The sequence below is a fragment of the Podarcis gaigeae genome (assembly GCF_964106915.1).
Source record: "Podarcis gaigeae genome assembly, chromosome: 10".
Lineage (NCBI taxonomy): Eukaryota > Metazoa > Chordata > Lepidosauria > Squamata > Lacertidae > Podarcis > Podarcis gaigeae.
Window position 1 is genome coordinate 37,285,912 of NC_139686.1, and position 27,913 is coordinate 37,313,824.

General features: G+C 42.3%; 1 protein-coding gene across 3 annotated transcripts; it reads left to right on the forward strand.

Annotated features, from left to right (window-relative positions):
- The first annotated feature begins 1,828 nt into the window (after positions 1 to 1,828).
- POC1B (POC1 centriolar protein B) lies at positions 1,829 to 27,896 on the forward strand. 3 transcript variants are annotated; one of them, XM_083699303.1, is made up of 12 exons: positions 1,829 to 1,942; positions 3,893 to 3,977; positions 5,049 to 5,220; positions 5,964 to 6,143; positions 6,327 to 6,434; positions 8,546 to 8,661; positions 12,604 to 12,737; positions 12,999 to 13,067; positions 13,367 to 13,519; positions 16,387 to 16,467; positions 25,583 to 25,828; positions 27,633 to 27,896. In XM_083699303.1, exons 3-12 carry the CDS (start codon positions 5,075 to 5,077, stop codon positions 27,729 to 27,731), a joined length of 1,332 nt encoding a protein of 443 aa, XP_083555429.1. In that variant the 5' UTR covers positions 1,829 to 1,942; positions 3,893 to 3,977; positions 5,049 to 5,074; the 3' UTR covers positions 27,732 to 27,896. The 3 variants fall into 3 exon arrangements, with proteins under 3 accessions (XP_083555429.1, XP_083555427.1, XP_083555428.1); XM_083699301.1 differs by having other exon boundaries at positions 1,917 to 2,073; XM_083699302.1 differs by lacking the exon at positions 1,829 to 1,942 and having other exon boundaries at positions 3,896 to 3,977; positions 5,068 to 5,220.
- Positions 27,897 to 27,913: the final 17 nt, after the last annotated feature.

Sequence of the window (27,913 nt, forward strand, 5' to 3'; positions counted from 1 at the left end):
AGTTGGGGGTGGGATGCCTGGTTGTCATCTTCCTCCTCCTCAATCCCTGTAAAACTCACCATGGAGGAAGATGTGGACAAAGCCAGAATTAGTTTGCTCTGCCTTCCATTTGCTCTAGTTCCACCTGCTGCTAGGATCCTGGACCCTACCAGTCCGATCCTGCCACAAATATCTCCTGTGATAAAAGGAGTAAGGATCCAGTGTTGTTGTTGTTTTTTTTGTCTCTCCCTTTTTTAACCTTGGATCCCCAGATATTGCTGGGCTGGCTATAACTCCCATCATTCCCAGCCAACTCAGCCAATGGTCAGAGATAAAAGAAGTTATCCTGCATCATCTGGGGACCTAACGAAAGGTTGAAGAAAACTGCCTTAACTTGCGTAGGATGAACCTATGCTGCTTTTGCATGAATATATAGTTTTTGTAAATAGTTTGGACTGCTTTAGTTATACGTGCTTTCTTTTAAAGCTTGTTCCCCTTCCTTCTACTCTTCTACTGATTTAAATAAACATGATCTTTCTATTTGAACTCTGATATTTTGCCCAGCTGCAGGAGCTGCTCATGTTAATGTTACCCAACAAATTTGCTTTCCCACCCTCCAAACTTTCAAGGAGAGGTGCTGGGAATTGAAGATTGGGCTCTGGCTACTTGTAACAAGTCTGGGATTTGGGATAGCATCTCCATCACCAGCTCAGATCATTATAACTACTCAAAGTCTGATCTCTACACCACCTTTCCTTTTAGCCTATCAAGGACTAAAAATAAGAAGCAGCACCTCCCAGCTTGCCCCACCTCACAGGATTGGTGTGAGTGAGCTCTTTGTCATGCCCCACAAGCAGATTGCCTCTGGGTCCCCTAGTATCACTGCTCTTGGTGTAGTGAGTCTCTGAGGATGAACACCAATTCAGCCTTTCCAGCTGGCAAGACACTCGGGTAGGCTAACTACACTACAGTTTTAAGTTTTAAAAACTTATATAATGAGCTGGAAATAACAAATCTTAATCTAAACCCTGCGTGCATCGTGGTGGCCAAAGCAAGCCGCTGTTGCGATCACTTTTTTCTTGGTGTCAAAGCCCTTGTTCTTTCAGAAAATGATTTTGCGATGAACTTTACCCAACGTAGCTTGGAAATGGAAAATATTAATGTTAATTCGATTTAACACAATGGTCATAGAATTTCAGTTGTGGGGGGGGGATTGCCACTCCCTCTCCCCAATCCGTGTTTGCAAACTTCTGCGCCAAGAACTAAAGAGCTGGTGCTTTTTCTGGGGGAAAACTGGTCCTGGTGAATTTCTGCCTTACTTATAATTCTAGATTGTTAAGCTCAATGGCACAGCAACCGCTTTGCATGCAAGATTCCAGGCTCTTCCCACATATCAGAAGTGGGTTGTGGTGGTGTTTGTTTGCATGCTTAAGGCAAAGAGAAAAGAAAGCCTTGCACATCTGTGATACCATACCTTTTAACTTCTCCAGCTTCCTCTGCATGTAGACACAGATGTGCATATGCACATATATACATAGATGCGTCTGCATTTCCCCAGCGGGGAGCTGAGAAAAAGTTGCCCCCCTTCCCAGATCCATGAAGTACGATTTTTCTGAACTGACCTAACGTCACTCTCACCTGCTCCTCAGGCCGAAGCGCACCTGCCAGAAACCCTCTTTAGTCGGGGCCTACGACTCTTCCCTTCGCTTCTCTCCGTAGTTCTAGGTGACGTTTCTCCCTTTCCTCTTTGCGTTCTTCTCCCTCCCGTTGCGAAAGCTCCTCGACGCGCGCGCCGTCACTAGGCAACCGCCTCCGCTGCCTCGGAGAGAGCCGGCCCCTTTAAGGGCGCGTCGAACGCCGATGGCATGGATGGGCGAGCTCGGCTTCGAAAAGAGGCCGAGCGGCGCTTCTTCGCTCTCCTCCTCCTCCCTTCCCCGCCTCGAGCGCCCGCGTATCTCCGCGGGTGAGGCTGGGCCAGCCTTGGGTCGGGACTCGACTGATATGGTCTGGAGAGCGGGGATTTTGACAGGGCCGCGGAAGGTGGTTGGCCGGGGCAGCGGAGGCCCCGGGAGTCCGATGGCGGCGGCGGCGCTGGTAGGAAAGTCTAGGGCGGGTCCCCTGGGGAGCCGGCAGCGACGCTGGGCATTCAGGGCGCGGCTCCTCTTCCCCGTCGTTGTTTCCCTTGTCGCGGGGAGTTCCGTCGGCGGGTGTAGTGAACGAAGCGCGGGGGCTCACGGGAAGCCCCGGGTTCAATCCCACCCCGCCCCTCGATGTTAGCAGAGCTGCTGGCTGCGATGAGTTGGGAGGGAAAACCCTCGGTGCTTTCTTCGTGGCTTGTAGGAGGTGCAGCATTGAGACGCATACAAAGATCTCCAGCCATTGAAAACGCAGCATTAAGATAAATTCAACAGTGTAAATAAATTGTGATGGATGTAAAAATGGAAAGGGATTTATGATTTGTAAAATGAACCGTGGAAAGAGAAGTCGTTGATATTTTAAGGATTTTTAAATGAGTATTCTAAATTGTAAAACAGAAAGTTTAATAAAAATTATGCGCGCGCACACACACACACAAAACAAAGATCTGCAGCCAGCTGAAGTGCATCTTTTGATCAGAAATGCGAACAACCTATTTGTTTTATTTTGTAAGACACACACACAAAATCTTCGATAAAAACTATTGAAAAAGAAAATAAATGTGAGCGACCTTGCAAAAGAAGTGGTGGCGCTTCAGCTGCTAGCTTGGGGTAGGAGTTGCACCAAAAGGAAGGAGCGCCTAGCCCTTGATGGATGGATGCCCCCCCCCCCCACCTCGCTCGCCCTCTGGCTTCCTCCACGCTTCCCTGCAAGAAGTGAACACAAAGTGGTGATGGCCCACCAACTTGGATGGCTCTTGAAAGAGGATTGGGCAAGTTCAAGGAGGATAAGGCTATAATGCTTCTGAAAACCAGTTGCTGGAATCCGCAGGAAGGGAGTGTGTTGTTGCGCTCAGGACCTGCTTGCAGGCTTCCCAGCGGGCATTTGGTTGGTCACTCTGAAAACAGGGTGCTGGTCTAGATGGGACACTGGCCTGATTCTGAAGGGCTATTATGCTCTTATGCTAACTTAAAATATTCATTATCCTTTCACTCACTAGCCAGAGAAAGGAGGGCCGGTCATATTATGTCACTGCTGTTGCTTGAAGTGCGGTGGGGAGTCCCGGAACTGTGCTTTTCCATCCCACACACCCCATGCACACCTCAATTCTTGTTGCACATGACCACCTGGACAGCTACAGAAAGCCTTGCTGGGCAGAATCTTGTACCTGGCTGACTGGAAAGGTGCATTGATAGCATGTGCCTAACAGTGTAGTCCGACATATGCTTATTCAAACATTACTTTTCAGAAAGTTCTGTTAGGATTGCACTACTGTATCTTCAAAAATGACTTGACCGGACAATTAGAGAGTAAGAGAAGGGAGACGATGAATAGAACAGACACCTTTATTGATTTTTTTACAGAATAGAAAACATGCTTCTACAGAGGTTAACACATTTATTTCATGTATTAAGTTTATTGTTACAAGGTATCATTGTTCTGTTTCTATAGCTGGCTTGTTTAAAAATAGCAGAGTGAGAAGCCATAGAACAAGGCTTGGCTATAACCATAAGCCCTGGGTTTAGACAACGCACTAAGCCAAACCACAGGTGAGCTTGCAGCAGCAGGCATGGAAGAGGACAAAACAGCTGCAATCTCATTTCCAGGAGCTTTCATATTTGTGCTAAGTGTTATGTGCAAACCTGGTCTTCAACTCTTGTGGCACTAACAGCTTGATTGTGCTATTTGACTGACTGATTTAAGCAATTCAATGATCAGATTAGGTGACTGTTTAAAATAAACTTTGAAAACTACAGTAGGTTTTCTTCTCCTCTAGGAGGATCCGGTCTTGATCCGTCATTTTAAAGGCCATAAAGATGCAGTCACCTGTGTTGCCTTCAATCCAACTACTAGAGCACTTGGTAAGCTTACTTGTTGAAGCATAAATGAACAAATGATTTGTTCATTTGTGGTCTCTTGGATATTCCATAAGTTACTTATTCAGCTTTTGCCTGTTGGGCAGTTGTAAATCTGAGGCTGAATGCCTTGGAATTCTGCCCCAAATAATTTGTCTTCAACACTTCAGAGTTAAGGACTGTATCAACAGCAAATATATATTTCCCAACAAAAACACCAGGTATCAAAATGAGAGCCCTCCCTCTGCATTTATTGGGGTACTTTTATTTGCCTTGATTGCAAGTTTGGGAGGGTAGTGCAAGTGTTGGGTAACTAGTCTTTTAAGGCTGTAATACTGTACACACTTATCTCGGAGTTAGTCCCATTGAACTCAGGAGGACTTATTGTTGGTAGATGTTTTTAGGATTGCACTATGGGTGACCTTGAGAATGCGCTGTAAGGCTGTAAGGCCATGCACATTTTATTTGAGGGTGAATCACTTATTGGAATAAGCATGCATAGGATTGCTGCTCTGCAATGTGTGCCACACCCTGTTTACTGAGAAACAATAAGCTCAGTTGAGTTCAAGGAAATGCACACAGAATTGCAGGCTTTGTTTCAGTTGCACTGGTTTTGCTTTGATGCCCTCCACCTTCTCTGGCAACTTAAGGCAAGACCCCAACACTTCTGAGCGTTTTGCAGCTCCAGGCCTCTTAATGCCTTTTGGGTGGTGATCTAACCAAGGATAAGCTTATGGTATCACAGCTCCATGACAAGAGGATTTAACAGTGCATTTAACAATGGTCACCTTACAATAATGTCTTTGTAAAATATGCAAATAAGTGGTGACAATCTTATTTGCTTACCCATTTCCATGCTTCATCCAAGCACTAAATAGGTAACATGGTTTGTTATTTGGCTGAATTCTCTGTGGAATTATTGTCCTAGATCTCAAACTGGAATGATTGGATTTCATTAGATTCTGTATCTCATTTTTATATCAGTTCATGAAATTGGTAGTAAAAGTAACTGAGACCTTTATGTTGGAACACAAAATTGATATCTAAGTGTGGAGCTTTATCATTATTTCTTGCCAGCTACCTCTTCTTTGGATAGGTTTCTTATGATATGGAACTTGAAGCCAAACACCAAAGCCTTCAGATTTGTGGGTCACTTGGAAGGTGTGACCAGTGTACAGTTTTCACCAGATGGAAACTTGCTGGCATCTGCTTCTCAAGATAGGACAGCCAGGCTATGGATTCCATGTATGTAAGTATTACTGAAAATTAAACATTTCCAGGGTTTTTGGTTTCTGAAGGGATGTTGGGCTTAGGCATTGTATTGCTTCCTCTAGTTCAGAGAGGCCAGATTCATAGTTGGGAAGGTACTCTGCGATGTAGGAATATGCAGGTGTCCCATACAGGAATCGAACCTGCAACCTTGGCATTATCAGTGCCACACTCTAACCAACTGAGCTATCCACTTGGATTCCTTCAATGGAAACCTTCTGGAGGTTGTATGCAAGTGGTGGGTGGGGCCAGAGGCAAATATGGGTGGAGCCATGGATGTTATTCTTACCTTTCTACAATAGGCTGTGTTCTATCCACGTAGAAGTCAGAGGCTTCTATATTCCACCCCCCACACATCTCCATTGAGGCAAGCAAAATGCATTATGACAGTTTGCAGACACATTCCAGTCAGGCAAAAGCAGCCAAAGAGGCTGTTGGACAGGGCAGGCAAAGAACCGGGTGCAGCCTATGAGTCCCAAGGGCTAGACAGAAAGTTCTGGAGGACTCAATTTGGCCCTTGTTGGCCCTTGAGTCCCCCAGCTCTGATCTCGTCTTCTGTACTTTGTGCCAAAGGTTTTGGGTTTCACACTGGGACAAAGAAGCAAGGGAAGCTGTCTCTCTGAGGATACAAATTAATTTGATTTGGGTTGGGGGGCGGGGAAATTGGATTAATCTGTTATGTGGTTGTGGGACTAATGTACGTGCAACATATTTTATATACAGTCACGGTGAATCCACACCATTAAAAGGCCATACCTCAGCAGTCCGTAGCGTGAACTTCTCGTACGACAGTCAGTTTCTAACTACTGCATCCAACGACAAGTCTGTAAAAGTCTGGAGTGTTTACAGTCAACGTCTTTTGTTTACCTTATTCCAGCACACACACTGGGTGCGCTGTGCCAAGTGAGTGTTTGCATGCTTTGCCTTCTTGGTTTTTGAAAAGCAGTAGCAGTTTCCTCTTTTTAAAACAGCTTCACATGTCTGTTCAATTCAGGATAAAATGGTCACTAACTTTGCAAGCGGCAATTGATTTAGATGCTAGATGTCGGCGTTTTTAAAGCTGCGGTATATTTCTTTCCTTTCTAGATACTCACCAGATGGAAGATTAATAGTTTCTTGCAGCGATGATAAAACTGTTAAAATCTGGGATTTAAGAAACAAAACCTGTGTTGATGATATAATAGATCATGAAGGGTAAGCAGTCTTCATATATGAAAAGAAATGTGGCAGTGTTGTGGTGACACTTGCAGATCTGCTAGAGGCCTCTTCAGTTGTTGTGAAAAGCAAAGTGTTGGAGGTGCAGCACCATTTGCACTGTCTCCACGACCAATCTTCCAAACTCAGAGACAAGGCCCAAAGGGGGTTTGTAACTATGTTTGTCACTGTATTTTAAGGCTCTTCGGAGTAATCTACTGTGCTGTAACCTATTAGATGTGCTTCTGGTGTGCTTTAGTTTTCCATTCTGCTCTATAGCCTTGTTTGGGCTATAATGAAAAGCCCTTGGTCTCAGATAACATAACCCTAGTACAATCCACTCTGCTGTGTTTAGATACCTTCCTTTACTACTTCTCTTTTCTGGAAGGTACGCTGTTTAGATATGGAACACATAATAATTTGGATGATTCCAATCCCTAGTTTTCCTAATTAGAGTTTGTTTTAAAAATAAAAAGCTTAGGAAAGAAATAAACAGAGTACAGGCCAAAATGAAATAAATAATAATAATAATAAATTTTATTTATATCCCGCCCTCCCCAGCCGAAGCCGGGCTCAGGGCGGCTAACAACACTAAAACAGTACAAAACAGTACGAAACACCAAGTATTGTTAAGCTAGCATAAACTGCACAAGCTAAATTCTCTTACATGGTGGAGATCGCTTGGGTTTTCAACAGTGAAAGCAAAAACATCGCCAAAACTGTTCCATTTTTGTTGTGGGACTTGGGAGGTGAATAATTGACAGCTTGAGGAGCTCAGCCATTGGAAAGATGGCAGGGGATCAAAAGCATATGTTTCACATATTTGTGAAATTCAGGCACCTTAAGAGGTGGGCAGAAAGGAGTGGTTAGAATCAGGGCCATTTTCCATTGGGAAAGACTAAACAGACTTTAGCCTTGTCCTTGTGGATGGAGGTGACATGCAGGAAATACAATCTGTGTTTGTGCCTCTGTGATGGAGAAGAAAATCTCTGCGGCAGCAGTAGGATTTCTTAAAGAGGCATGCAGAGTCTACTTAGCTTAGCATGACGCTCACCAGTCTGGAGCTCTTGGTGACAACATGCACATGTCACCCATAGATGGAGGGAGTCAATAAGCTCACAATGATGAGCCCAGGCTAGGCGTGCACAGTGCCCCTAACCATCAGCCCCACTGATACAGCCAATATCAACAATTCCTTTCTGCCACTTCCTAGGCAGGAGTTCAGATTTCCTTGAGCTCCAAAACTGTGTTTGCATGCAACCTAGTGCACAAAGAAAGAAAGGAGAGGACATTACTCCCTGAACAGGAGGCAAGCTGAGATTGCACACAGCCATCCCGGGGTAGCATCTGAGATTCAGACTCTTTGGCCAGGCAACCAAGAGAAAGGGGTAGGAAATATGACAAAGGCAGCCACAAAAAAACACTGACAGTAGTAGTCTCCAGGGGCTCACTCAGTGGGACATGAGTTTGGGAAGCAGGAGATAGGAGCTTAAACAGGCCAGAAATTTAGGGAAGCAACAACCCATCACTGCTGTGACTTTCTGGCATACAAGTGACCCCAGCATGGCTGTCAAGAGAAAGTATTGTATCTTGGCAAGGGGTATCTAGGTTCAAATTCTGCTCAGTAAGATAGCTTCTGCTAGCAACTTCATTTTATTCTTTATGGAAACTGCTTTGAGGTTTTTTGTTTTTTTTTACCACCGTACTACAGTGGTATCTCGGGTTACATACGCTTCAGGTTACAGACTCCACTAACCCAGAAATATTACCTTGGGTTAAGAACTTTGCTTCAGGATGAGAACAGAAATCGTGCAGTGGCGGCGCAGCGGAAGGCCCCATTAGCTAAAGTGGTGCTTTCAGGTTAAGAACAGACCTCCAGAATGAATTAAGTTCTTAACCCGAGGTACCATTGTATAAGTACTATGAAATAAGTAAACGTATCTCAGTGTGGCCTACCTCACAGGGCAATAGTGAGGGCAGACAGCATGGCTCTGAGTCCTTAGGATGTGATGGAAAACTCATTAAAAAACATGGGCCAATAATGTAAGCCAAGTGGATGGCATTGTTCTTGTAACAAATGACAAATCGTTATTTTTAATGCTTCCTTGCAGATTTGCCAACTATGTGGATTTCAGTCCTGATGGTACGTGTATAGCTTGCGCAGGCTCCGATCACACAGTGAAGATCTGGGACATTCGAATAAACAAATTATTGCAGCAGCACCGAGGTAAAAGGTTACTAAACCTCTTCCTTTTGTAATTTCTCTAAAAGCTAGTAGAGGTCTTAGTAACTAAGAATGCCGGCTGTGTCCCAGAAAGTTTCCAGTTACAATCATATCTCTGCTGCTAACTTCACTAGCCAAGCCTTTGTCTCTTATCTTTTACTTGGGGATAATAAAGCAAGCCTATGTTACAGACTTGGCCTAAATATTTCAGAAGGAATTTAAATCTGGCATTCTGAGCATCTGAAAGCATACATTAATGCAAAACTAATATTTTAAAAGAGGACTGTTTGATAAGCATATGGCTAATATAGCAACATGTAATTATATAAATTGCATGAGCCATTTTAAAAGTATGTTCCCTTATCTTCCATTTATGTTGTTGCTTCGGTTTTATTTGGTGTCAACACTGCCCTTGAATCAGTATGGGCTTTTTCTTGCCCACTAAATCTTCTTGAGAAACATATTAGCTCAATCTGTAGACTGCCATGGGTACCATTCTAGTAAATTCACATTTAGCAAGGTCAAAATGCTGACACAATTTCCACTTTAGGGCCATAGTAAATGACGATCCCCAAAGCATTGAGCGTGTAAATATGAAAAGATAGCAACTCTATAGCAATGATAAACAACAGAGGACCACAATGCTTGGAATTAATATCCCAGCTCGCTTCTTAAGCTCATTCTGTGGCCATGTAAAATCTGCAACCTCTCAGACCTATTTTACTTTATAGGATAACCCATTGTATGCTTCTAGTGTCAGTGGTCCCCAGATTTTTGGCTGGTCTTGGTAGCTAGCAAAAACGTGCAGACACAACCATGCCCTTCCCCCAACTCCCTCCCTGAACTTTAGAGTGCTACCCTGAGCTTTAGAGAAGCACAGTCCATATGCAGGAACAATCCCACACACCCCTTCCTAGCTCCAAGAGCAGGAGAAAGGTGGGGGCTTGTCTGTGATACACTGTGCTGTAACTTGGAGTGCCTCCAATGCACAGTTGAACCATAGGGAGAACTTCTCCTTCTCCTCTCCAGATTGAAGTTCAGGGGGAGGACAGGAGCTTGCCAAACATGCCACAACAGGGAGGGCTACCCAATGTGTTTTCTGAATTTGTGGATCCTTCATCTTGGAGGAATGGCAAGATATAAATATAAAAATGCACTCAGTTTTTCTCATATGGCCCTGCATTGAAAATAAGAAGAAAAAAAAAATTAAAACGTGTAGCCAAGTAGCAACATGCCTTTGTAAAATTAGTTATGGTTGCTATATATTCTGCTTATAGTTTAAAGTGGTGCATAGTCTGGATATTGCTGTTTGTTTAATGAAACATTCCTTTTTGACCAACATGTTCTTTCTGAAACTTCAGGGCTCACCCACACTTCCTCAGTACTGCACCTAGAAAGCATGGGTCAGAGTTGTTTTCTGCTTGTCCCGCTGTTTCCCCCTAGAAAACTTGCTCTTTTGTGCTAAATCAGAGCAAATACCAGCTTGCAGAAAACCCGATTGATGTTTGCTCCAATTCTGTACTAAAGATCAGAGTTTCCCAGGCAAAAGTGGCAGGGCAAGCAGAAATCTGGATGAGCCCTTATTCTTGATCACGGGTAGGCAAACTAAGGCCCGGGGGCCGGATCCGGCCCAATCGCCTTCTAAAGCCGGCTCGCGGACGGTCCGGGAATCAGAGTGTTTTTACATGAGTAGAATGTGTCCTTTTATTTAAAATGCATCTCTGGGTTATTTGTGGGGCCTGCCTGGTGTTTTTACATGAGTAGAATGTATGCTTTTATTTAAAATGCATCTCTGGGTTATTTGTGGGGCATAGGAATTTGTTCACCCCCCAAAAAAAAAGTCTGGCCCCCCACAAGGTTTGAGGGACAGTGGACCAGCCCCCTGCTGAAAAAGTTTGCTGACCGCTGGGACTCTTGATCAAGGCTTTAAAAGAATCCATTTGCTTTCCCTCAATAAGAACTAAATGTTCTTGCTACTTTAAGCCACAGGATGGCAGCACAGTAATGTAGATAAAATCACAAGTATCTTTTTCAATCCCCTAATAAAGTAGATACTTTGAGCTTGGGTTTCTATGCTCTGCTTTTCTTGCATTTGGTTGTTAAAGGGGTTCAGATTTTGAGCTTCTTATTCTCTGTACCCAAAGACCCATCCCTAACTCTGTAACCATTCTGTTAGTGTGTGGAGATTCATTTCTTTCAGAAGCCAACAGCTCTTGTTTACTCATGTTATGCGATCCATTTCATTGTGTACCACCTTCAGCAGAGCCAAAGCCTATAGGATTGGCTCACACAGCTGATGTCGGCTCCACCACCAGCGGATGGGTAGCAGAGCTGGAGCTGTCTGGATCTCTTTTGCATAACCAGTGCTTGCAGAAAGCTGAAGTCTCAGGCACTTTAGAGCACTGTGCAGGTCTCTATGCAAGCTCTGTGTGGTGCTTTGAAGTCTCAACTTCAACGCTTCAAAGGTCCTAATCACCTGATGGCATTGGGATGTCAGGTGATTGACAGGTGGGTCCACAAGGCTAAATCTAATATGGATACTTCCCATGGAACCCAAAAAGTTCCTCACCTCTGGTCTACAGGCTCTTTCAGTTAAAACCAAGGCAGGAGAATCTGAAAGTACAGCCATTCTGTCAGAAACCCATGTCAGATCCCTTACACATGGTTTGAAACCCCTTGAAAATGGGTGGTTTTCCAAATCACTCATTTAGCCAGCCTTCTTAAAAATTGTTTCTAGACATCTGGTTCAGGGATTCAGCTGTAAGATCTGGACTTTTACCCTGGAACAGTAAGCAACATTTTCCCCTCCAGATGTTGACAGACTCCAATTCCCATCAGTCTTAGCCAGTATAGCCAGTGAACATGAATGATGGGATTTGTGGTCCAATAGCATCAGGTGAGCACCACATTGATTATCCCTGCCCTGGAGTATAGCAAGCAAGGTAGCATCTTCTTTGAAGGCCATGCCCAAGGACTAGATAACTTTGTGCCTTCTGTTTGGATTTGTGAGTCACAAAGCTCTATTATTATTATTATTATTATTATTATTATTATTATTATTATTTACTGCTCTTCATCCAAGGATTGCAGGGAGGTTTACAATTTAAAAACACAAAAATGCAAAACATAGTAACAAACAAAACAATACCCACGCCCCATGACACAAACAGTTTAAAAGGCCATGGGATGTTTAGGTATCCAAGGGGCTAGGAGAAGAGGAATGCTTTTTCCTGACACCTAAATATATGTAACAAAGGTGCCACGCAAGCCAGAGCCTTCCACAAGCAGGGAGCCACTGTAGAAAAGGCCCTGTTCTTGTGTTGCCGACCTCTCGCAGAGGAGGCATAAGGAGAAGGGCCTCAGTTGATGATCATATGCCTCCATCTTAAGCGGCATCTGTTAACAACTTTGTGTGCAATTCTGCAGAAGAACACAGGGTTGCTGGGTTTTGCTCAACAGAATGAAGCAGTCATAACCAAAATGCAACACAAAAGGAGAAGCAGCTGAGAGGGAACTATAGGCACAGTTTAGGGCAGGCATGGCCAAACTTTGCCCTCCAGCTGTTTTGGGACTACAATTCCCATCATTCCTGACCACTAGTCCTGTTAGCTAAGGATGATGGGACAGCTAGAGGGCCAAGTTTGGCCATGCCTGGTTTAGGGATGATAGAGTGGCAGTGAGTCAGGAAGGTTAGAGGCAGGGATAGGTAGAAAATATTTTAATGATTACTGCAGAATTAAAACAAAAGGTGTTGTTCATTAGAGAATGAACTTCATTTATATTGATGAATCAGTTATCAGCTGCACTCTTATGAACATGTATCTGGGAGTAAGTGCCTTTGAAAACAATTCTTAGTAAGCATGCTGTGGATTGCAGTGTTAGCCACTGCAGATATTGGCTCCTTTCTTTGCCATCAAAATCTGAATTCTTTTTTACTTAAATCAGTTCACAGATCCGGCGTGAACTGCGCGTCTTTCCATCCTTCTGGCAACTATCTCCTCACAGCTTCCAGCGACAGTACGGTTAAGATTTTGGATCTTTTAGGAGGAAGGCTCTTGTACACGCTTCATGGGCATCAGGTAGCATGTTGTTCTCTCTTCTACCTTCTTGCTTGTTTCTGCTTCTAAGAACCACCTCATACATTGCTGCTTTCTTGCAAGAAATTGTTTCAAGTGGAATTGCTTCGAGCGGAAATACAGTTACTGGAATGTGAAAAGTGTGGCAATGTATGTGCTTGGGCTGTGAATACAACCGTTCAGCAAACCTAGCAAACACAAAATGTTCAATAGGTGTCTTTTAATTTTATTTTTAATCTGGCTTTTCTTCTTCTTTTTGACTAGGGACCTGTTCTCTCTGTAGCCTTTTCAAAAGGTGGAGAAACATTTGTCTCTGGTGGTGTGGATGCACAGGTTTGTTAAAGATTTTGATTTCTTAACGTAAAACATAACTTTATTAGATGCTCTAAACAATTAAGAGTTTGCTGTGTTTTAATACTTTCTTAACAGTCTTACTTTCATTATTATAATTTGAGCCCCTGCCCCTTTGTTTGTGCATCTGCAAGGTCTTGCCTTGAGATGCCTCCCTGCCTAAGAGAGGCAAAGTAGCTAACAGTATCTTTCCTTTGTCCTCGTGCCAAATGCAAGGACCGCAAAACCAAAACAGTGGGAGTTAAACCTCAGTCAATATTTTTATTTATGACTTTTTACAGGTGTTGTTCTGGAAAACAAACTTTGATGCATTTGAATACAAGAAAGTTCTTAAAAATCACATGCGAAAATTACATGGGGATGAACCCCCTCACCTTCTTGATATTTACCCTCGATCACCTCATCGCCATGAAGCAAAACCACAGTCTGTTGAGGTAAACGTTATGGCTTCTAACATCTAACTATTTACAAGTTAACAAGTAGTTGCCTGCAAGTGAGACCTGCAGCAAAATATTGCTTCCTGGAATGTCAGCCAACCAGTCTCTCTTCCAGGCTATTCCATTCCGTTCCCTCTCAATCTACTCTTTTGCTCTTCTACAGACCCTGAGGTCTTATATGATCCATTTCCCCATGTTCCTAAATAAGCCCAACAAAAACTAGCTTGTTATCAAATCAGTAAAGAATTAATGCGTTCACCCAGTAACTCAAATCTGTAAACATTGAATCAATACCAGCACAGACCCCAATATTCACCCCTCCCTTTAATGTACATCAGTTCAAGTCTGTGTTTTTCCTTTTGAAAATAATTTTTATTTGGTTTTACAAACATAAAGTTATAACAATACCAAATGAATGTCCACATTTTGAGATTTCTCTGATTCGCCCGACTCCCCCCCCCCCCCCAATTTCCTCCTTGGTTCTTAGTGTCAACATTTTCAACTTCATATAATTTCGTGATCCATGTTTTGTATCTGCCCATATTGTCCATAGTGATTGTTACATTACAAGTGTTATTAAAATCCTGCTAATGTTTTCATCTGCTTACAGTGGCCTCCTAGATATATTACAATTTTTTCCCATTCTTTCTTAAAGTTTTTGTCTTCTTGATTCCTGAGCTTTCTGGTTGGTTTTGCCACTTTGGCGTAGTCCACTAGCTTAGTTTGCCATTCCTCTTTGGTCGGGACTTTGTCTTCTTCTCTGGGCTAGTAGCATCCGCACAGCTGTCGTCGCATACAGTCTTTTCTGGTCCTTTGGGATGTCAGTACCTATAATTCCTAATAAAAAAAGCTTCTGGTTTTTTAAAATAAAAGTTATTTTAAACATTTTTTCATTTCATTATATATCATTTCCCAGAATGCTTTTATTACTTTACACAACCACCACATATGGTAAATGGTACCTTCTTTTTCTTTACATTTCCAGCAGGTATTTGTACTTGTCTTATATGTTTTTGCTAACTCAGGTAAAGGTATCCCTGACTGTTAGGTCCAGTCATGGATGACTCTGGGGTTGCGCACTCATCTCGCTCTATAGGACGAGGGAGCAGGCGTTTGTCCGCAGACAGCTTCCGGGTCATGTGGCCAGCATGACTAAGCCGCTTCTGGCAAACCAGAGCAGTGCACGGAAACGCCGTTTACCTTCCTGCTAGAGTAGTACCTATTTATCTACTTGCACTTTGACGTACTTTCGAACTGCTAGGTGGGCAGGAGCTGGGACCGATGGTTTATAATACTCTCAGTCATCTTCTTGATGCCCAGTAATAATGCTGATAGCAGGCCATGTCATGTTATCATTGTATCATCATCCAAGATTCTGTACAGTATAGGATAGCTCTATATCATGGGTAGGCAAACTAAGGCCCAGGGGCCGGATCCGGTCCAATCGCCGTCTAAATCTGGCCCACGGACAGTCAGACAATCAGCTTGTTTTTACATGAGTAGAATGTGTGCTTTTATTTAAAATGCATCTCTGGGTTATTTGTGGGGCATAGGAATTCGTTCATTATTTTTTTCAAAATATAGTCTGCCCCCCCCCAAGGTCTGAGGGACAGTGGACCGCCCGTCCCCCCCGTCCCCCGCTGAAAAAGTTTGCTGACCCCTACTCTATATGCTTTCCATAGAAATTTTAAATCAATAGTTATCATCTAAGGCGAACAGACACTAGATGGCACTAAAATTTAATAATAGTTTGCACAGCACAGTATGATTTTTCCTCCCCAGAATGAATATGTTTTTAAATACTGGAAATGACACACTGTGTCCTATAGTTTCAATCTTACCTGGGCAATATATGTGATGAAGGACCAAGATATGGATTAATTTTACAGCCACAGGCAAGAGATTACCATAAAAAGTTCTCCGGGCCTCAATTTCCTAAACTGTTCAGTTTCCTTCTGCCATCCTTTATTTTGCACACACCAGTTTTGTAAAACTGTTTTAAATCTGGTGACTTGGAAAAGAGAGTTGAAATAGCTTTATGATCCAGAAGCTGCTAAAATTTTGAAGCTTCAGTTGGTACAAAATGCCTTAGCCCCTCTCCTGACAAGTTAAATGAAGACAGGAGCACATGGACCCTGTTTGGCAGTTATCCAGAAGCTACTGCACTAGATTCCTCTAGGCTTTGTGAGGCCTTGCTTGAAGTCCCATCCATGGAAGAAGTTGAAACAATGTCAGGATAGAATGGGGCTTTCCAGGCCGATTGCTGCACTGATAGTGAGGTGTGCATCTGCACATAATTGTTGATGTTTAAAAATTTATGTCTGCAAGCTTTTTAAAGGTTTTGATGTGACAGAGGGATATTTTAACATCATGTTGTTGATTGTGACTGATCTGTTCTTGACTTTCTCAGATATATTTTAGTGTGCTTTGTGTGATTTTAGGATGCTTTGTCATGGTGAGAGTCCTGCTGTTAGCACTCTGCATTTGTGGATAAGGCTTCCAATAGACATTTTTTTACTTACTGTTTTTAAAAGCACTGGTTCATCTTAGAAGTAAGAATGTGGCTTATAACTAGTAATTGCTCAAAACACCTTGAGGAGAAATCCAGTTACCTTGGCAGAAACCAAGCCATACAGAAGAAAATTGTGCTGTATGTAAATGGCTGCTACTAACTGAGATTACTAGTTGAGATTCCTACATTAAGGGGGGGTCCCTTCCAACTCTTCAGTTCTGTGATTTTGATACACATTTAATAGTTTGACAAGGAGAATATTATATTGACATGTGGTTTTTGAGGGTTTCATCCTGTGTCCATTTTCTGTAGATGAAACAATCATAATATTTTCAACTCTGATTTTCAACAGATAGATCCCAGCTATGATGTCACAGATATGCAAACACTTGACCCTCCTGTCGTAGATATTACCTCACCTTCTGTTTTACTGGTAAGTTTTCCAAGGATGAATTACAAACTAAAATATAATCCAAATATTGATTCTAATACTTTTTTTTTTAATCCAGAGCAATTAAAAAGCTGTACATATGTTTGGATAGGGTTGACTTCTAAATCCTGCACAGCATCTGGTACTCATGCCTTATTTATTTCATTACAGCCAAATTACAAGGGTATCCAACGCTACAGATTACCTTATGCCCAAAGGCTCTCCTTCTGTTTTGATGTTGCTGCTTCCTAAATACTTTGACTTCCGATGTCCATGCCTCAGCAACTATATATTTCAAACATTGGGTCTATTATTCTCAGATTTCTTATTATGTGATTTTTGTAGACCATCACCAATAAATGCTGCATGCTAGGGTTTTTAATTCAGCCCTGTGAGACTGTTGCCAAATATGCCAGGGCAAGAGCTGTTGGTGGCTACTCTGGTTCAGTGAACTACAAGTATGTAAAGATCTGCTCCACTTTTCTGGGTGAGACCTCCCCTTTGTATACTGCAGCTAGGGAGTATTTTCTCGACCAAAGGTGTTCACTTTGAAAAGACAAATAATAGTTCAGTATATGTTATAGCAACCAATAGATCCTAGAGATCTAGAATATGTGTTCTGAAATTAAGTGAAAATGTGCACCACTGTGTTGTTCATTAATAGTCTTTACCAAACTCTTTGTGTGAAAGGGGGATTTATTTGTCACTGCATTAACACCCCAGTGACTCTGTGGGATTTGAGCATGGACGCTCACTCTGTATTCCTTTCCCATAGTACCTTCATAGGGTATTTTACTTGTGAACTGTGACATCCTGCCTCCATCACCAATTCTCTCCTTCACACCTTCTCATTTCCCCCATTTTTCTGGGAATCTAAGCTGTGACCATTATTCTCACAGCTGATTCTGAGGCATATATAAAATTCCTCACAGCCATCACGAACAACTGCTTCCTTCCTCTTCCTGTAGAAAAGCAACATTCTCTGAGAGCCATACCCTGAGGAATGCAGAAACAGCGGCAGGCCTTTCACACAGGAAATTACTACTCTAGCACTCTCAGAAAGTGCTTCTGTCACTTGGACTGTCTGCCCATAATGAGCTTCCTGCTGACCTACAAGATGATTTACTACTGATCTCAGTGCCTTTGCCAGTCCGTAAGCGTAACCAGCGGCTAATGAAGCTGGCAATCAGCAGTTCTGTAAATCTGTAACTGCCCTGCTTTAAACTTGAATGTGGTAGGCACACATATCTTTGGCCAAGCTTGTTCAGATTCCATCAAGTATGGTTAGGTAGCAAATTGTGCCTGCTTTCCAAAGTGGAAAATGTTGTTGCGAATCACGGAACCATTTACAAACAATTTTACTTTTTAAACATTAAATGTAAACAATTTCTTTTTTAAGCATTTGATGCCTATAGCACAAATAGTTGAAACAGGACACAGAAGGCTTCCATCAGCCATCTTGATGTGCCCCATTGAAATCAAAGGAAGTCAGAGAGAAGCAGTGCTGGATCTGAATCTGGAGCATTGCTCTTGCTCTAATTGTATAGCTGACTTTTTAAGGAATATTTGTAAGGACCATTTTTCTGGGGGAATCAAAGCATGAGCTTCTCCACAACAGCCTATGCTTTCCTCTTCAGTGACAATAGTACAGTACCGTACCTAGGTAAACGTAAAGGGACCCCTGACCATTAGGTCCAGTTGTGACCGACTCTGGGGTTGTGGTGCTCATCTCGCTTTGCTGGCCGAGGGAGCAGGCGTACAGCTTCCGGGTCATGTGGCCAGCATGAATAAGCTGCTTCTGGCGAACCAGAGCAGTGCACGGAAACACCGTTTACCTTCCTGCCGGACCAGTACCTATTTATCTACTTGCACTTTGACGTGCTTTCTAACTGCCAGGTTGGCAGGAGCAGGAACCGAGCAACGGGAGCTCACCCCGTCATGGGGATTCAAACCACCGACCTTCTGATCAGCAAGCCCTAGGTTCTGTGGTTCAGACCACAGCACCACCCACGTCCCTACTTACCCACACGTAATATAGATGGGTGGTGATAAGGGAAATAACCTTGCCATTGCAGAATAACCATGTGTATGTCTGCCTGCCTGCTCTCCTTTTGGAAATCTTAGATATATGTGTATTACACACCGCATATGGGAGTGCACAGCCTTCAGATGACTTAAAAATGAGTAGGATATAGCTGAGCCAAGGATAAATGTCACATACATGATGGGGAGCGGGATGTCCATCCCCCCAGTCGTTGCAAATCATGCCACCAAAAGCACCCATCCCCTGAAAATGGGCAGAGTCAAAACAGGAATGTGTGTGTTGCCTTGACCTACAAGCGTGGGCGCAGCCGGGGTGGGAGAGGGGCAGCTCCCCCCCCATCAATAAAATTCAATAAAAATACATAGCAAACTGAGGTTTTGCCCCCTGCTAACAAAAGGCCTGCCCCCTAACAAAAATCCTGGCTACGCCCATGCCTGCAAAAACCTGTTGCATTTCCCCCTTGTGCATGTTCCAGCTAAAGCTGAGCACTTTAACAGAACAATTCTATGCCCGTTTTCCTCTGAAGTCAACCCATTGAAAACAGCCTGGCAGTTTAAACTCTCTGGCTGGATTGTGTCCCTATGTTAAGAATGCATCCTTGAGGAAAGACATGCAGTCTGTGTTTGGTAAATGAGAGACATGCACTTGTTTGAACAAAAGGCCAAAAGGCTCTTGGAATCTATGAGGGTACACACACACACACACACACACACACACACACACACACACTGTGGTGTTATGAAGGATGTGGGAGAGAGTGGTAAGATTCTGGGTCAAGATAAAGCTAAGGCATAGAAATTCAGTGGTTCTAGAGTAGGGCCGTAATTACAATTGAAAACTGGTTCAGACAAACTGCAATCTTTTATGGTGTAGCAGGAAAGAAACCAAGCTGAGCCTGTGAATCTGGAGGTGCTGGATTCAAATCTTGCCTCTGGCTCAAAAGTCACCAGGGGTTTGACAGACCTACATCAAAGCAGAAGCTAACAAAGTATTTAGCTTCAGAAGGGTGACCTTTCCCTTGCTGTCACTCTCCAGATGCCATGCATTCCTGACCCTGTAGTGGATGCTCATTTCCTCAACACACTATTGTCTCCCCCAGGCCTCTGAAGAGCTGTCTGCTATTTGCACATTTATGCCTTCAAAGAAACACATGTTTAAATCGCTTTTGTCAAAGAAAGCTTGTACAATCTAGAAAACATCACCTGTGATATCTCAGGCACCGAGATAGTCGGTGCTCTTCACTGTCCCTTATTCTTCAGACTAGCAGAACTTGTTCCTCCTGAGCTTAGTCCCACACATGACAACAATATGTGTGCTTTCCATCAAAGAGCCCCGATGTTTTTGTAATGTACATCTAGAGTTTTCCTTCCCCTCGTACCTTATTGTTTGCCCATCTCCATCTTGTCCTCCCACAATTTGCAATAAGGTTAGTATTGTTGTTCCCAGTCTTACAGAGCTATTGCAAGGTTTACCAGGGTGATTGGATGCAAAACAGTGTGACCATTCAAAATCCCTATCTATGCAAAATATTATTTCAACCTACAACAAAATATTACAGCATATCATCTCTGCACCCCACAGTGGTAGTGTTCTGTTCAGAGTACCTTTCTCTGAATTGTTAGGAACTTGAATTGTTAGTAACTCCACCTTTTCCATTTTTTAAATTTCTAGCTGACACTCAACATTCCTTGTTGCTGGATTTTGGTGTTTGTGTGTATATATAGAAAATTAGTCTGGCGAGACTGCCGGTAGAAAAAAAAGAAGAAGCTTAAAAGTTTATTATTCCTTGTGAACAAAGCCATTCTGAATATAAGCTTGCATGCAGCAATCATGGAACCATTATGCTAAAAAGAGAAGGTCCAACACTCAGCTTTTGTAGCTGGAGTCAGTCCAGGTGCTGCCCTCCCAGGCCAGGTGAGGGAAAGCCTGCAAGGCAGGGAGCAGGTCTTTCAGGACTTGCAACCAAGATGGCTCACTATTAAGAGAGTGTGAAATTGCTCCCTAAGTATTCTCTGTGTTTCAAGTGGACCACAACTAATCATTTTTGTAAGGAAAGGAAATGTTCAGTCAGCATTGGTGAACTGTTTAGCTTGAAGTAGATTCCATATATATCAGTTCTGCACCATTTCAGACTGAAAATCCAGTTGACATAGGTGGTGTATTCATGTGGCATGTCCTCTTGTACATCAAAGACAAGATAGGGAAGGCAGGAAGGAGGGGTAGAGCTTGTTAAGCTGTTTTTGGAGAAGGTGCTAGAACTCCACACCAGGAAAGAGATAGGTTGCTTTGCACCTTTGCCAAAAGGCCTCACTATAAGGTCTTGACTATGGTCTGAAAAAACTTGCTGCAAATAAAACTTGGCTCATTTTTATTTTGATAGCAAATAGTGGGAATGTTTCAGCAGTTTTGAGTTATTTGTCCTTCTCATTTCCTGCAGCAGCTGTTTGCAGGGACACTGAAAACCAGCCTTTATGACATTTCTTTACCCCTCTCTGTAGAGATCATATTGTTATTTTTGGCGCCTCTGGTCTTCACAAGAATTTTTGTAGTTTATGAAGGCACTTGTATGTTCTCCTTCCTGAAGCATTTATATTTAGAGTTGACTTCCTGTCAGGGAATTTCTCACCTTTGGGAGCCCAGAGCCTGATGATTTTAGTCTCTGGTGGTGCCCTCTTTCCCCCCCTTTTTTCTTTTTAAACTCAACCTGTTTTGCTGATAGATGAAAATTAAGCTTGCATTCTTAAATGTAAATTAAATTTAGCATATGAAAAGGTCATGGAAAACATTGGCTTAATATAAAAATGCAATGTTTTAACATTCATATCTACACAGAAGTATAATTTTATGCAAGCGATTATATGCAACCAATACCTACACATTGCTCTAATAGAGCACATTTCTTCACTGGGGTAGAAAATGCCTTGTTCTCTCCAGCGTCTCATATTTGGGGCATAGCTTGACACTGAAGAGGATGGGACAGGTTAATCAAGCTCACAGAACTAGTGAATATTGGCATTTCCTGTTGTGCGCATCTGCAGCCCTTGCACACACCAGTAATAGGCTAGATCTTTTTTTCCTGTGTTAAACCATTGATTTACGAGCTATTCCTTTAAGACCATTTGCAGTCTGAAGCACAACACTCATGGGGCTTTCCATATTTCGCACCCCAAACCAAGATCTGTCAAACAGACCATATAGACCCACTTACTGTTCCAATCAACCATGGCTGAAAAGCAGCTGCTATTTAATGCCATTGTAGTTGTGCTAAATATAGCACAGCTGTCAACCTCAGCAAATAAATAAATAAAACCAGCTTCCCCAACCACAGCTGCAAAGGCAGCAACTGGGGAGCTGAGTTTATTTCCCTTGCATATGTTATCATATAATCAAGTCGGTGAGGTTTTATTTTTATTTTTTTCTTGTTCTGAAATGACCTAGTGCCCTCCAGAAGCTTGACCATGCTAAATTAGTAATAATAACAAAGTGAGCTGTGAAAATGTTGGTTTCATTAAGGGAGCTGGTAATCCTGTTAGTCTTGCCCCTTGTGGTTGGGGGGGGGGGTCCCTGCATTGCCACAGATTTACAGCTCATTCCTAGGGCTTAGGCTGCAAGAATATATGAGGCGACTTCTACTTCTGTCTCCCTGGGAAGCTTTCCTTGAGTACTTATTCAGTCCCTGTTTTATAGAATTAGGCAGGGTACATTTGTGCCAGACTTTGAGCTTCTGTGGATTATGAACGTAAATAGAAAGTAGTGCACGTTTTAAAAGGTGGTCATGTTCTCTCTCTCATCCACTTCCCCAAAGCAATAAAACTTCACTGTGTGTAACTGCTGTGATGTGCAAAGAGGACTCAAGGAGGACTCAAGTCCTTGTGTTGTCCTGCGCCAAACAGTCTTTGTAGTGTAAAGCTAGTAGAAAGATCCTTAGGCTTGGCCTTTTCTTGAATCATAGGATCAGTTTGTTGAACCGCCGAGACCATATAACACCTGTCTTGAAAGACCTACACTGGCTCCCAGTATGTTTCCGAGCACAATTCAAAGTGTTGGTGCTGACCTTTAAAGCCCTAAACGGCCTCGGTCCAGTATACCTGAAGGAGCGTCTCCACCTCCATCATTCTGCCTGGGCACTGAGGTCCAGCGTCGAGGGCCTTCTGGCAGTTCCCTCGCTGCGAGAAGCCAAGTTACAGGGAACCAGGCAGAGGGCCTTCTCGGTAGTGGCACTCGCCCTGTAGAACGCCCTCCCATCAACTGTCAAAGAGAAAAATAACTACCAAACCTTTAGAAGACATCTGAAGGCAGCCCTGTTTAGGGAAGCTTTTAATGCTTAATAGGTTATTGTATTTTAGTGTTTTGTTGGAAGCTGCCCAGAGTGGCTGGGGAAACCCAGCCAGATGGGCAGGTATAAATAATAAATTATTATTATTATTATTATTATTATTATTATTATTATTATTATTATTATTATTAATTGAACATAGTAAAACACCTAACCTTAAGAGAGTAATTTTTATCACTTCTTTTTTATAAATTGAAATTTTATTATTCTGTATATTCAGGCACTTTTCTGAACTCTGTATCAATCAAGGGAATATGAACTTTAATTGAAAACTCTGTGTTATACTTCAGAAACTGACGTGTCCCAACCCTGGGTAACATTGTACAAAAGTCAGACATCAACTAAAAGCCTAACCTGCTTAGGGTGCAGCCCACCAAGTCTTGCTGCCATTGCTGATAGGGTTGCTGGGATGGAATACATAAAACGTACATAGTAATTATATATATATACACACAGAGTCATACCTTGGAAGTCGAACAGAATCCATTCCGGAATTCTATTTGACTTCCAAACATTTGAAAACCAAAGCTCAGCTTCTGAATGGCTGCAGGAAGCTGCTGCAGCCAATCGGAAGCCGCGGAAGTCCTGTCAGACGTTCGGCTTCCAAAAGAACATTAAAAAACCAGAACACTCATTTCCAAGTTTTGATTGTTCGGGAGCCAAAATGTTTGAGTACTAGGCTGTTTGAAAACCAAGGTATGATTGTATATGCCTTGAAGATAGAGACCTGCTCTCTCATTCTTTGTAAGGTGTCATGAATTCTGATGGCACTATAATAAAGATATGGTTGGTTTTGACACTTCAAATGTGTGAAAAAAGAAAGTAATATCAAAGGACTAGAACCAAATGGCTACAAAGGAAGTAATATGGTAGGAGTAATAATAAATGATTACAAACTGCCTATTTGTATTTATTTTGCTTGAACAAAATTCAATTCAGTTATCGTCAACTGGTTTTGCGATTTAATAAACTATTAGACTGTCGAGTAAAATGCATAAGTTTCCTCCCAAACAATGCAGTCAGATATACTGATATTTATTTCTATAATAGCTACTCCTTAAGTATATATCACTGTGAAGATCTAGTTCTTAATGAACTCCCATATTACGTATCTAGTCTGTTCTTAAATAAGAGGCAGTGTGTGTGTGTTTTTCACCTTGCATGCAACAGAGCAATACAAAAAAGTTCAACATCAGAAGGCAAACTGGGAGCTGGCCATCCTATTTTTAAAGTACATGCCTCGCCAACGTCATGATTCATTAGAAAGCCTATCTTCAAATCCTTGTTTGTCATGAGATCATTCCTGGTATTCCACAGGAAGCTGTCAGATATGCTTTATGTGTGTGATGCCTGGTTAGAGATTAAATGCAGATGGTTTTTGAGTCGGATAACATGGCATGAACTTTCTCCAGAACACCATGACTTAGTTTATTTGCAGGCAAAATTCTTACAACTGATATACTTTGGAGTTAAATAGATTCTGTTAAGGATGTGGTTTTGCCTTTGAATTGTACCAGTGTTTGATGTCATTAGCTATATGGCAGATCTACACAGAATAAATTCCTTCTTGCCTATATTCAGAGAGAGCAGCACCTGGTCTCTTTGACTAGGCCTGCTTGATGTATCTGTCAAATGGCAGGGGCACTGACTATAGCAAGCTTTGTTCAGGACTGCTGCACTGAGGTTTTTTCTACAATCAAGCAGTATATCAGTTTTACAAAACAAAGAAATAAATAAATAAGAACTTAGCCTTGGTTTAATGTGGAGAAGAGAACTTGTTTTTCTGTGATCAGTGGCATAGCGTGGGTTGTCAGCACCCAGGGCAAGGCAAGTAATTTGCGCCCCCTAACCCGTGGATTTGCGCCCCCTAACCCTAACCCCCAGATGTTGCGCCCGGTGCGGCCGGCCCCCCCTGCACCCCCCACGCTACGCCACTGTCTGTGATGCTTTGTGGTGCTAAATACTTGGTTCTATCTTTTTAGCTTTCATCATTTAAGCTACAGAGAATTCACTTTTATGTTCCTTTTATTTCCATATGTGTTTCAACATACATACAGAATACCTCTGCCCCCTACCCCTACAACCTTATTTAAGAAGAGTCCTGATTTGATTTGATTTGATTTTGCATTGAAGTCTGTAATAACCTCAGCCCACTTGGCAGGTTCAAATGTTGCCACACTCAAGGCTGGAATCTGCCGAAACTGCTTCCACGCAGGAAAAACGGCTTTGGTGCAGTAACACTTCTAACTGTGGCTGAGATCTAAAGAGCTACTTGAGGTGGCCCTGAGAGCTTGGGCTTGCCTAGTAGGCCCCTCCAACTCATAAAGAACTTGCTTTGGGGCCTTGGGAACCAACCCTCAAGGGCATGCAAAACTAGGCTTCTAATCACCGTGTGTTAGTTCAGTCTCAAGGCGAGTCTTCCTGCTAGCAGTCACCAGGGAGATTTATTTTGTAAACCACTTCATGATAGTGAAAGGCTACAAGTAAAATACTTCTGGGAGCTTCCAGAACAGCGGAGAATAAAAGAAAAATGAATACGAGTTATTAAAAATGGTAAGTCCTTTTGGGGAAATGTGAGAGAGAAAAGATGCAGGCTGAGGAGGAACCTCCTCTGTTTTTTTGTGAGAGCAGGTATGGCAGGGTTACAACTGCAGTTCTCAGGTTTGCTTCCCGAAAGGGAAAAAAGGATGCTGAAGATTTTCAAGCTTACTACCCTCTGCTTTTCCTTTTAATCGAAGACAAAGCCAAGCATCCCTTTAGCTCAACCTTCCATGCAACAAGAGAGAGTGATCATGCAGCAAGATGGAATGAACACCCAAGACATGCAGCAGCATTCAGTTTTATCCTCACCAAGAGCAACAAGGACAAGTTTGGAAGACGGAAGTAAATACATTGCACACGCCATGGATGAGCCAGTAGGCATTTCTCCAGTTTTGACTAACGCCTTGGAACACATTGTGGAGCAGCTGGATGTTCTTACTCTTGTGAGTAAATCCCCAACACCATTGCATGTACTGGATTGCCTGCAAGTAAATAATAAATCACTAGGCTTCTTGGGGCTAGTGGTGAAGCGACAAATAGCCCTGTTCCTCCTTCAGGGGCCAGCTGGGCCTTGCGTTTGGTCTAGCAGGACTCTTCCTGTCTCCTTACGCCTCTGGGCCCTCAATTCAAAATTTATCTCTTTTAAAGATTGACATCCCAGCCTTCAAAAACTTTCTCAGGTGGGCCTACGCAAATGGTAACTCCTTCACAAGTTCATTGACCTGAGGCAGGCTACACTCGGTCTCTCTGCCCTTCGTCTGTCATAAATGTATAATAATACTATCTACAGATTTGTAATAATTACCAATATTATGTTTGTGAAGTAGGACTTCTGGTCAGTCAGCGAAAGAAAATGCATATCATATGTCAATGCCAGTATAGATGTATTTCTGAGATATTGAAGGAAGTAGAAGCACTTTAAATTTAATAAAAGTTGCTACTCTTTATCAGATGGATATCCCACCATAATTAACATACCTGAGCTAAAATAGTGTCGAAAAAGAAGTTTTCCACAATAAAAAAAAAATTGCTCAGCCCAACGGATAACAAATTCCTCCCCACCCCAATTAGCAAATGCCTTAGTAGATTGATCTACTGATTTAAAACAAACTGCTTTATATGTGAAGTACTTTGAGCTCCTAGAAAAAATATATCAGCTGCAGAATGAAAACAATAATGGGTGAAATAGAGGATAATTGTATTAGATAAAGTATGTTATATAAAGCAGTAGGTATAAGGTAGGAATAAAATACATCATTGTGGTTTGGGTGAGAAGTCAAAATTTTAAGAAAAACATATTTTGAAACTTAAGTAAATTTGTAAAACTTGCGAAAAGAAAAAAAATATGACCAAGAAAAAGAAAAAAATACATCCTTTAATCATTTTTGTTATTGTCAATGTAATTAAGGTCTATCAGAGCATTACCCAATTTCTACTAGTACCCGAGAAACACAGAACGTGTCTTACATGGTGTGTTCAGATCCACAAAAACTTGCTCAACACTTCTCAGTAACACCATTCCTATCAATTTAATGTGTTCTACAATAGAGTGGAGAATATATTTGAAAGCAGATATCACTGAAAAGTTGGATTCTGATACAACAAAGTATTTCAGACATTTGTGATGTCCATCCAAGCCCTTTCTGAAGTCCCTTCAGAACTCACAATATTTACGTGCCAAGACCTGAGGACCCCGTGAGAAGGGGCTTCCAAGGGTACAGAGGGCGTGTGTCACTCATTCTTCCCCAGCTGCAGTCTCCACATCACATGCCTTACCTGCAGCTGTTTAGGGCTACACCTGTTTGGGGGAAGGGAGAGATTTGGAAAAACCCTGGCGTGTGTGCAGAACATCTCATGTGGCCCTTTGGGTATCAGCTTTGAAAGGGGAACGCTCAACACTTTAGTTTCCAGAGTTATAGAAGCTGGAGGCTTTATTCTCCGAATCAATACTCTAGTCTGATACAAATGAATACACAGCACATACAGGGATGCTCTGCCAGAAAAAAATAAATTGGATTTTAGAGTTCTTCTCCAATAGTTGGTTTTATTTTGATGCCGAGGCCATGATGTGTTTAGCACGGCAAAAAAACCCATGTATTTTTAAAGTTTCCATGAGCTACTGAAATGGTGGAATATCTGAATCAAATCTTGCAGTTCTCTGGTTTCTTTAGTGTATTAAGAGAAGTTATTTTGTAAATAAAACATTACGATCAATGACAAGCATTTGTTGCCCTGTTCTCCTAACAGACTGTCTCAATCTTGGAGCAGCGCCTGACTTTGACGGAAGATAAACTGAAAGAGTGCTTAGAGAACCAAGAGAAACTGTTACTCTCTGTCAGAGATTGAAAATAAACAATGCAAATGCATTCTCAGGAAGACAAAACAGTGACATGAAGCAAATAAAATGTGCCTCTTTGGTGTAAGTGATTTCCCTAAAAATCATTGATAACATTTTGAATATGTAATTTTGTGTGTGTGCGTTTATTAAATATCTATTTGTGTTTTTCTGAATAGCCAATCTGTTTTCT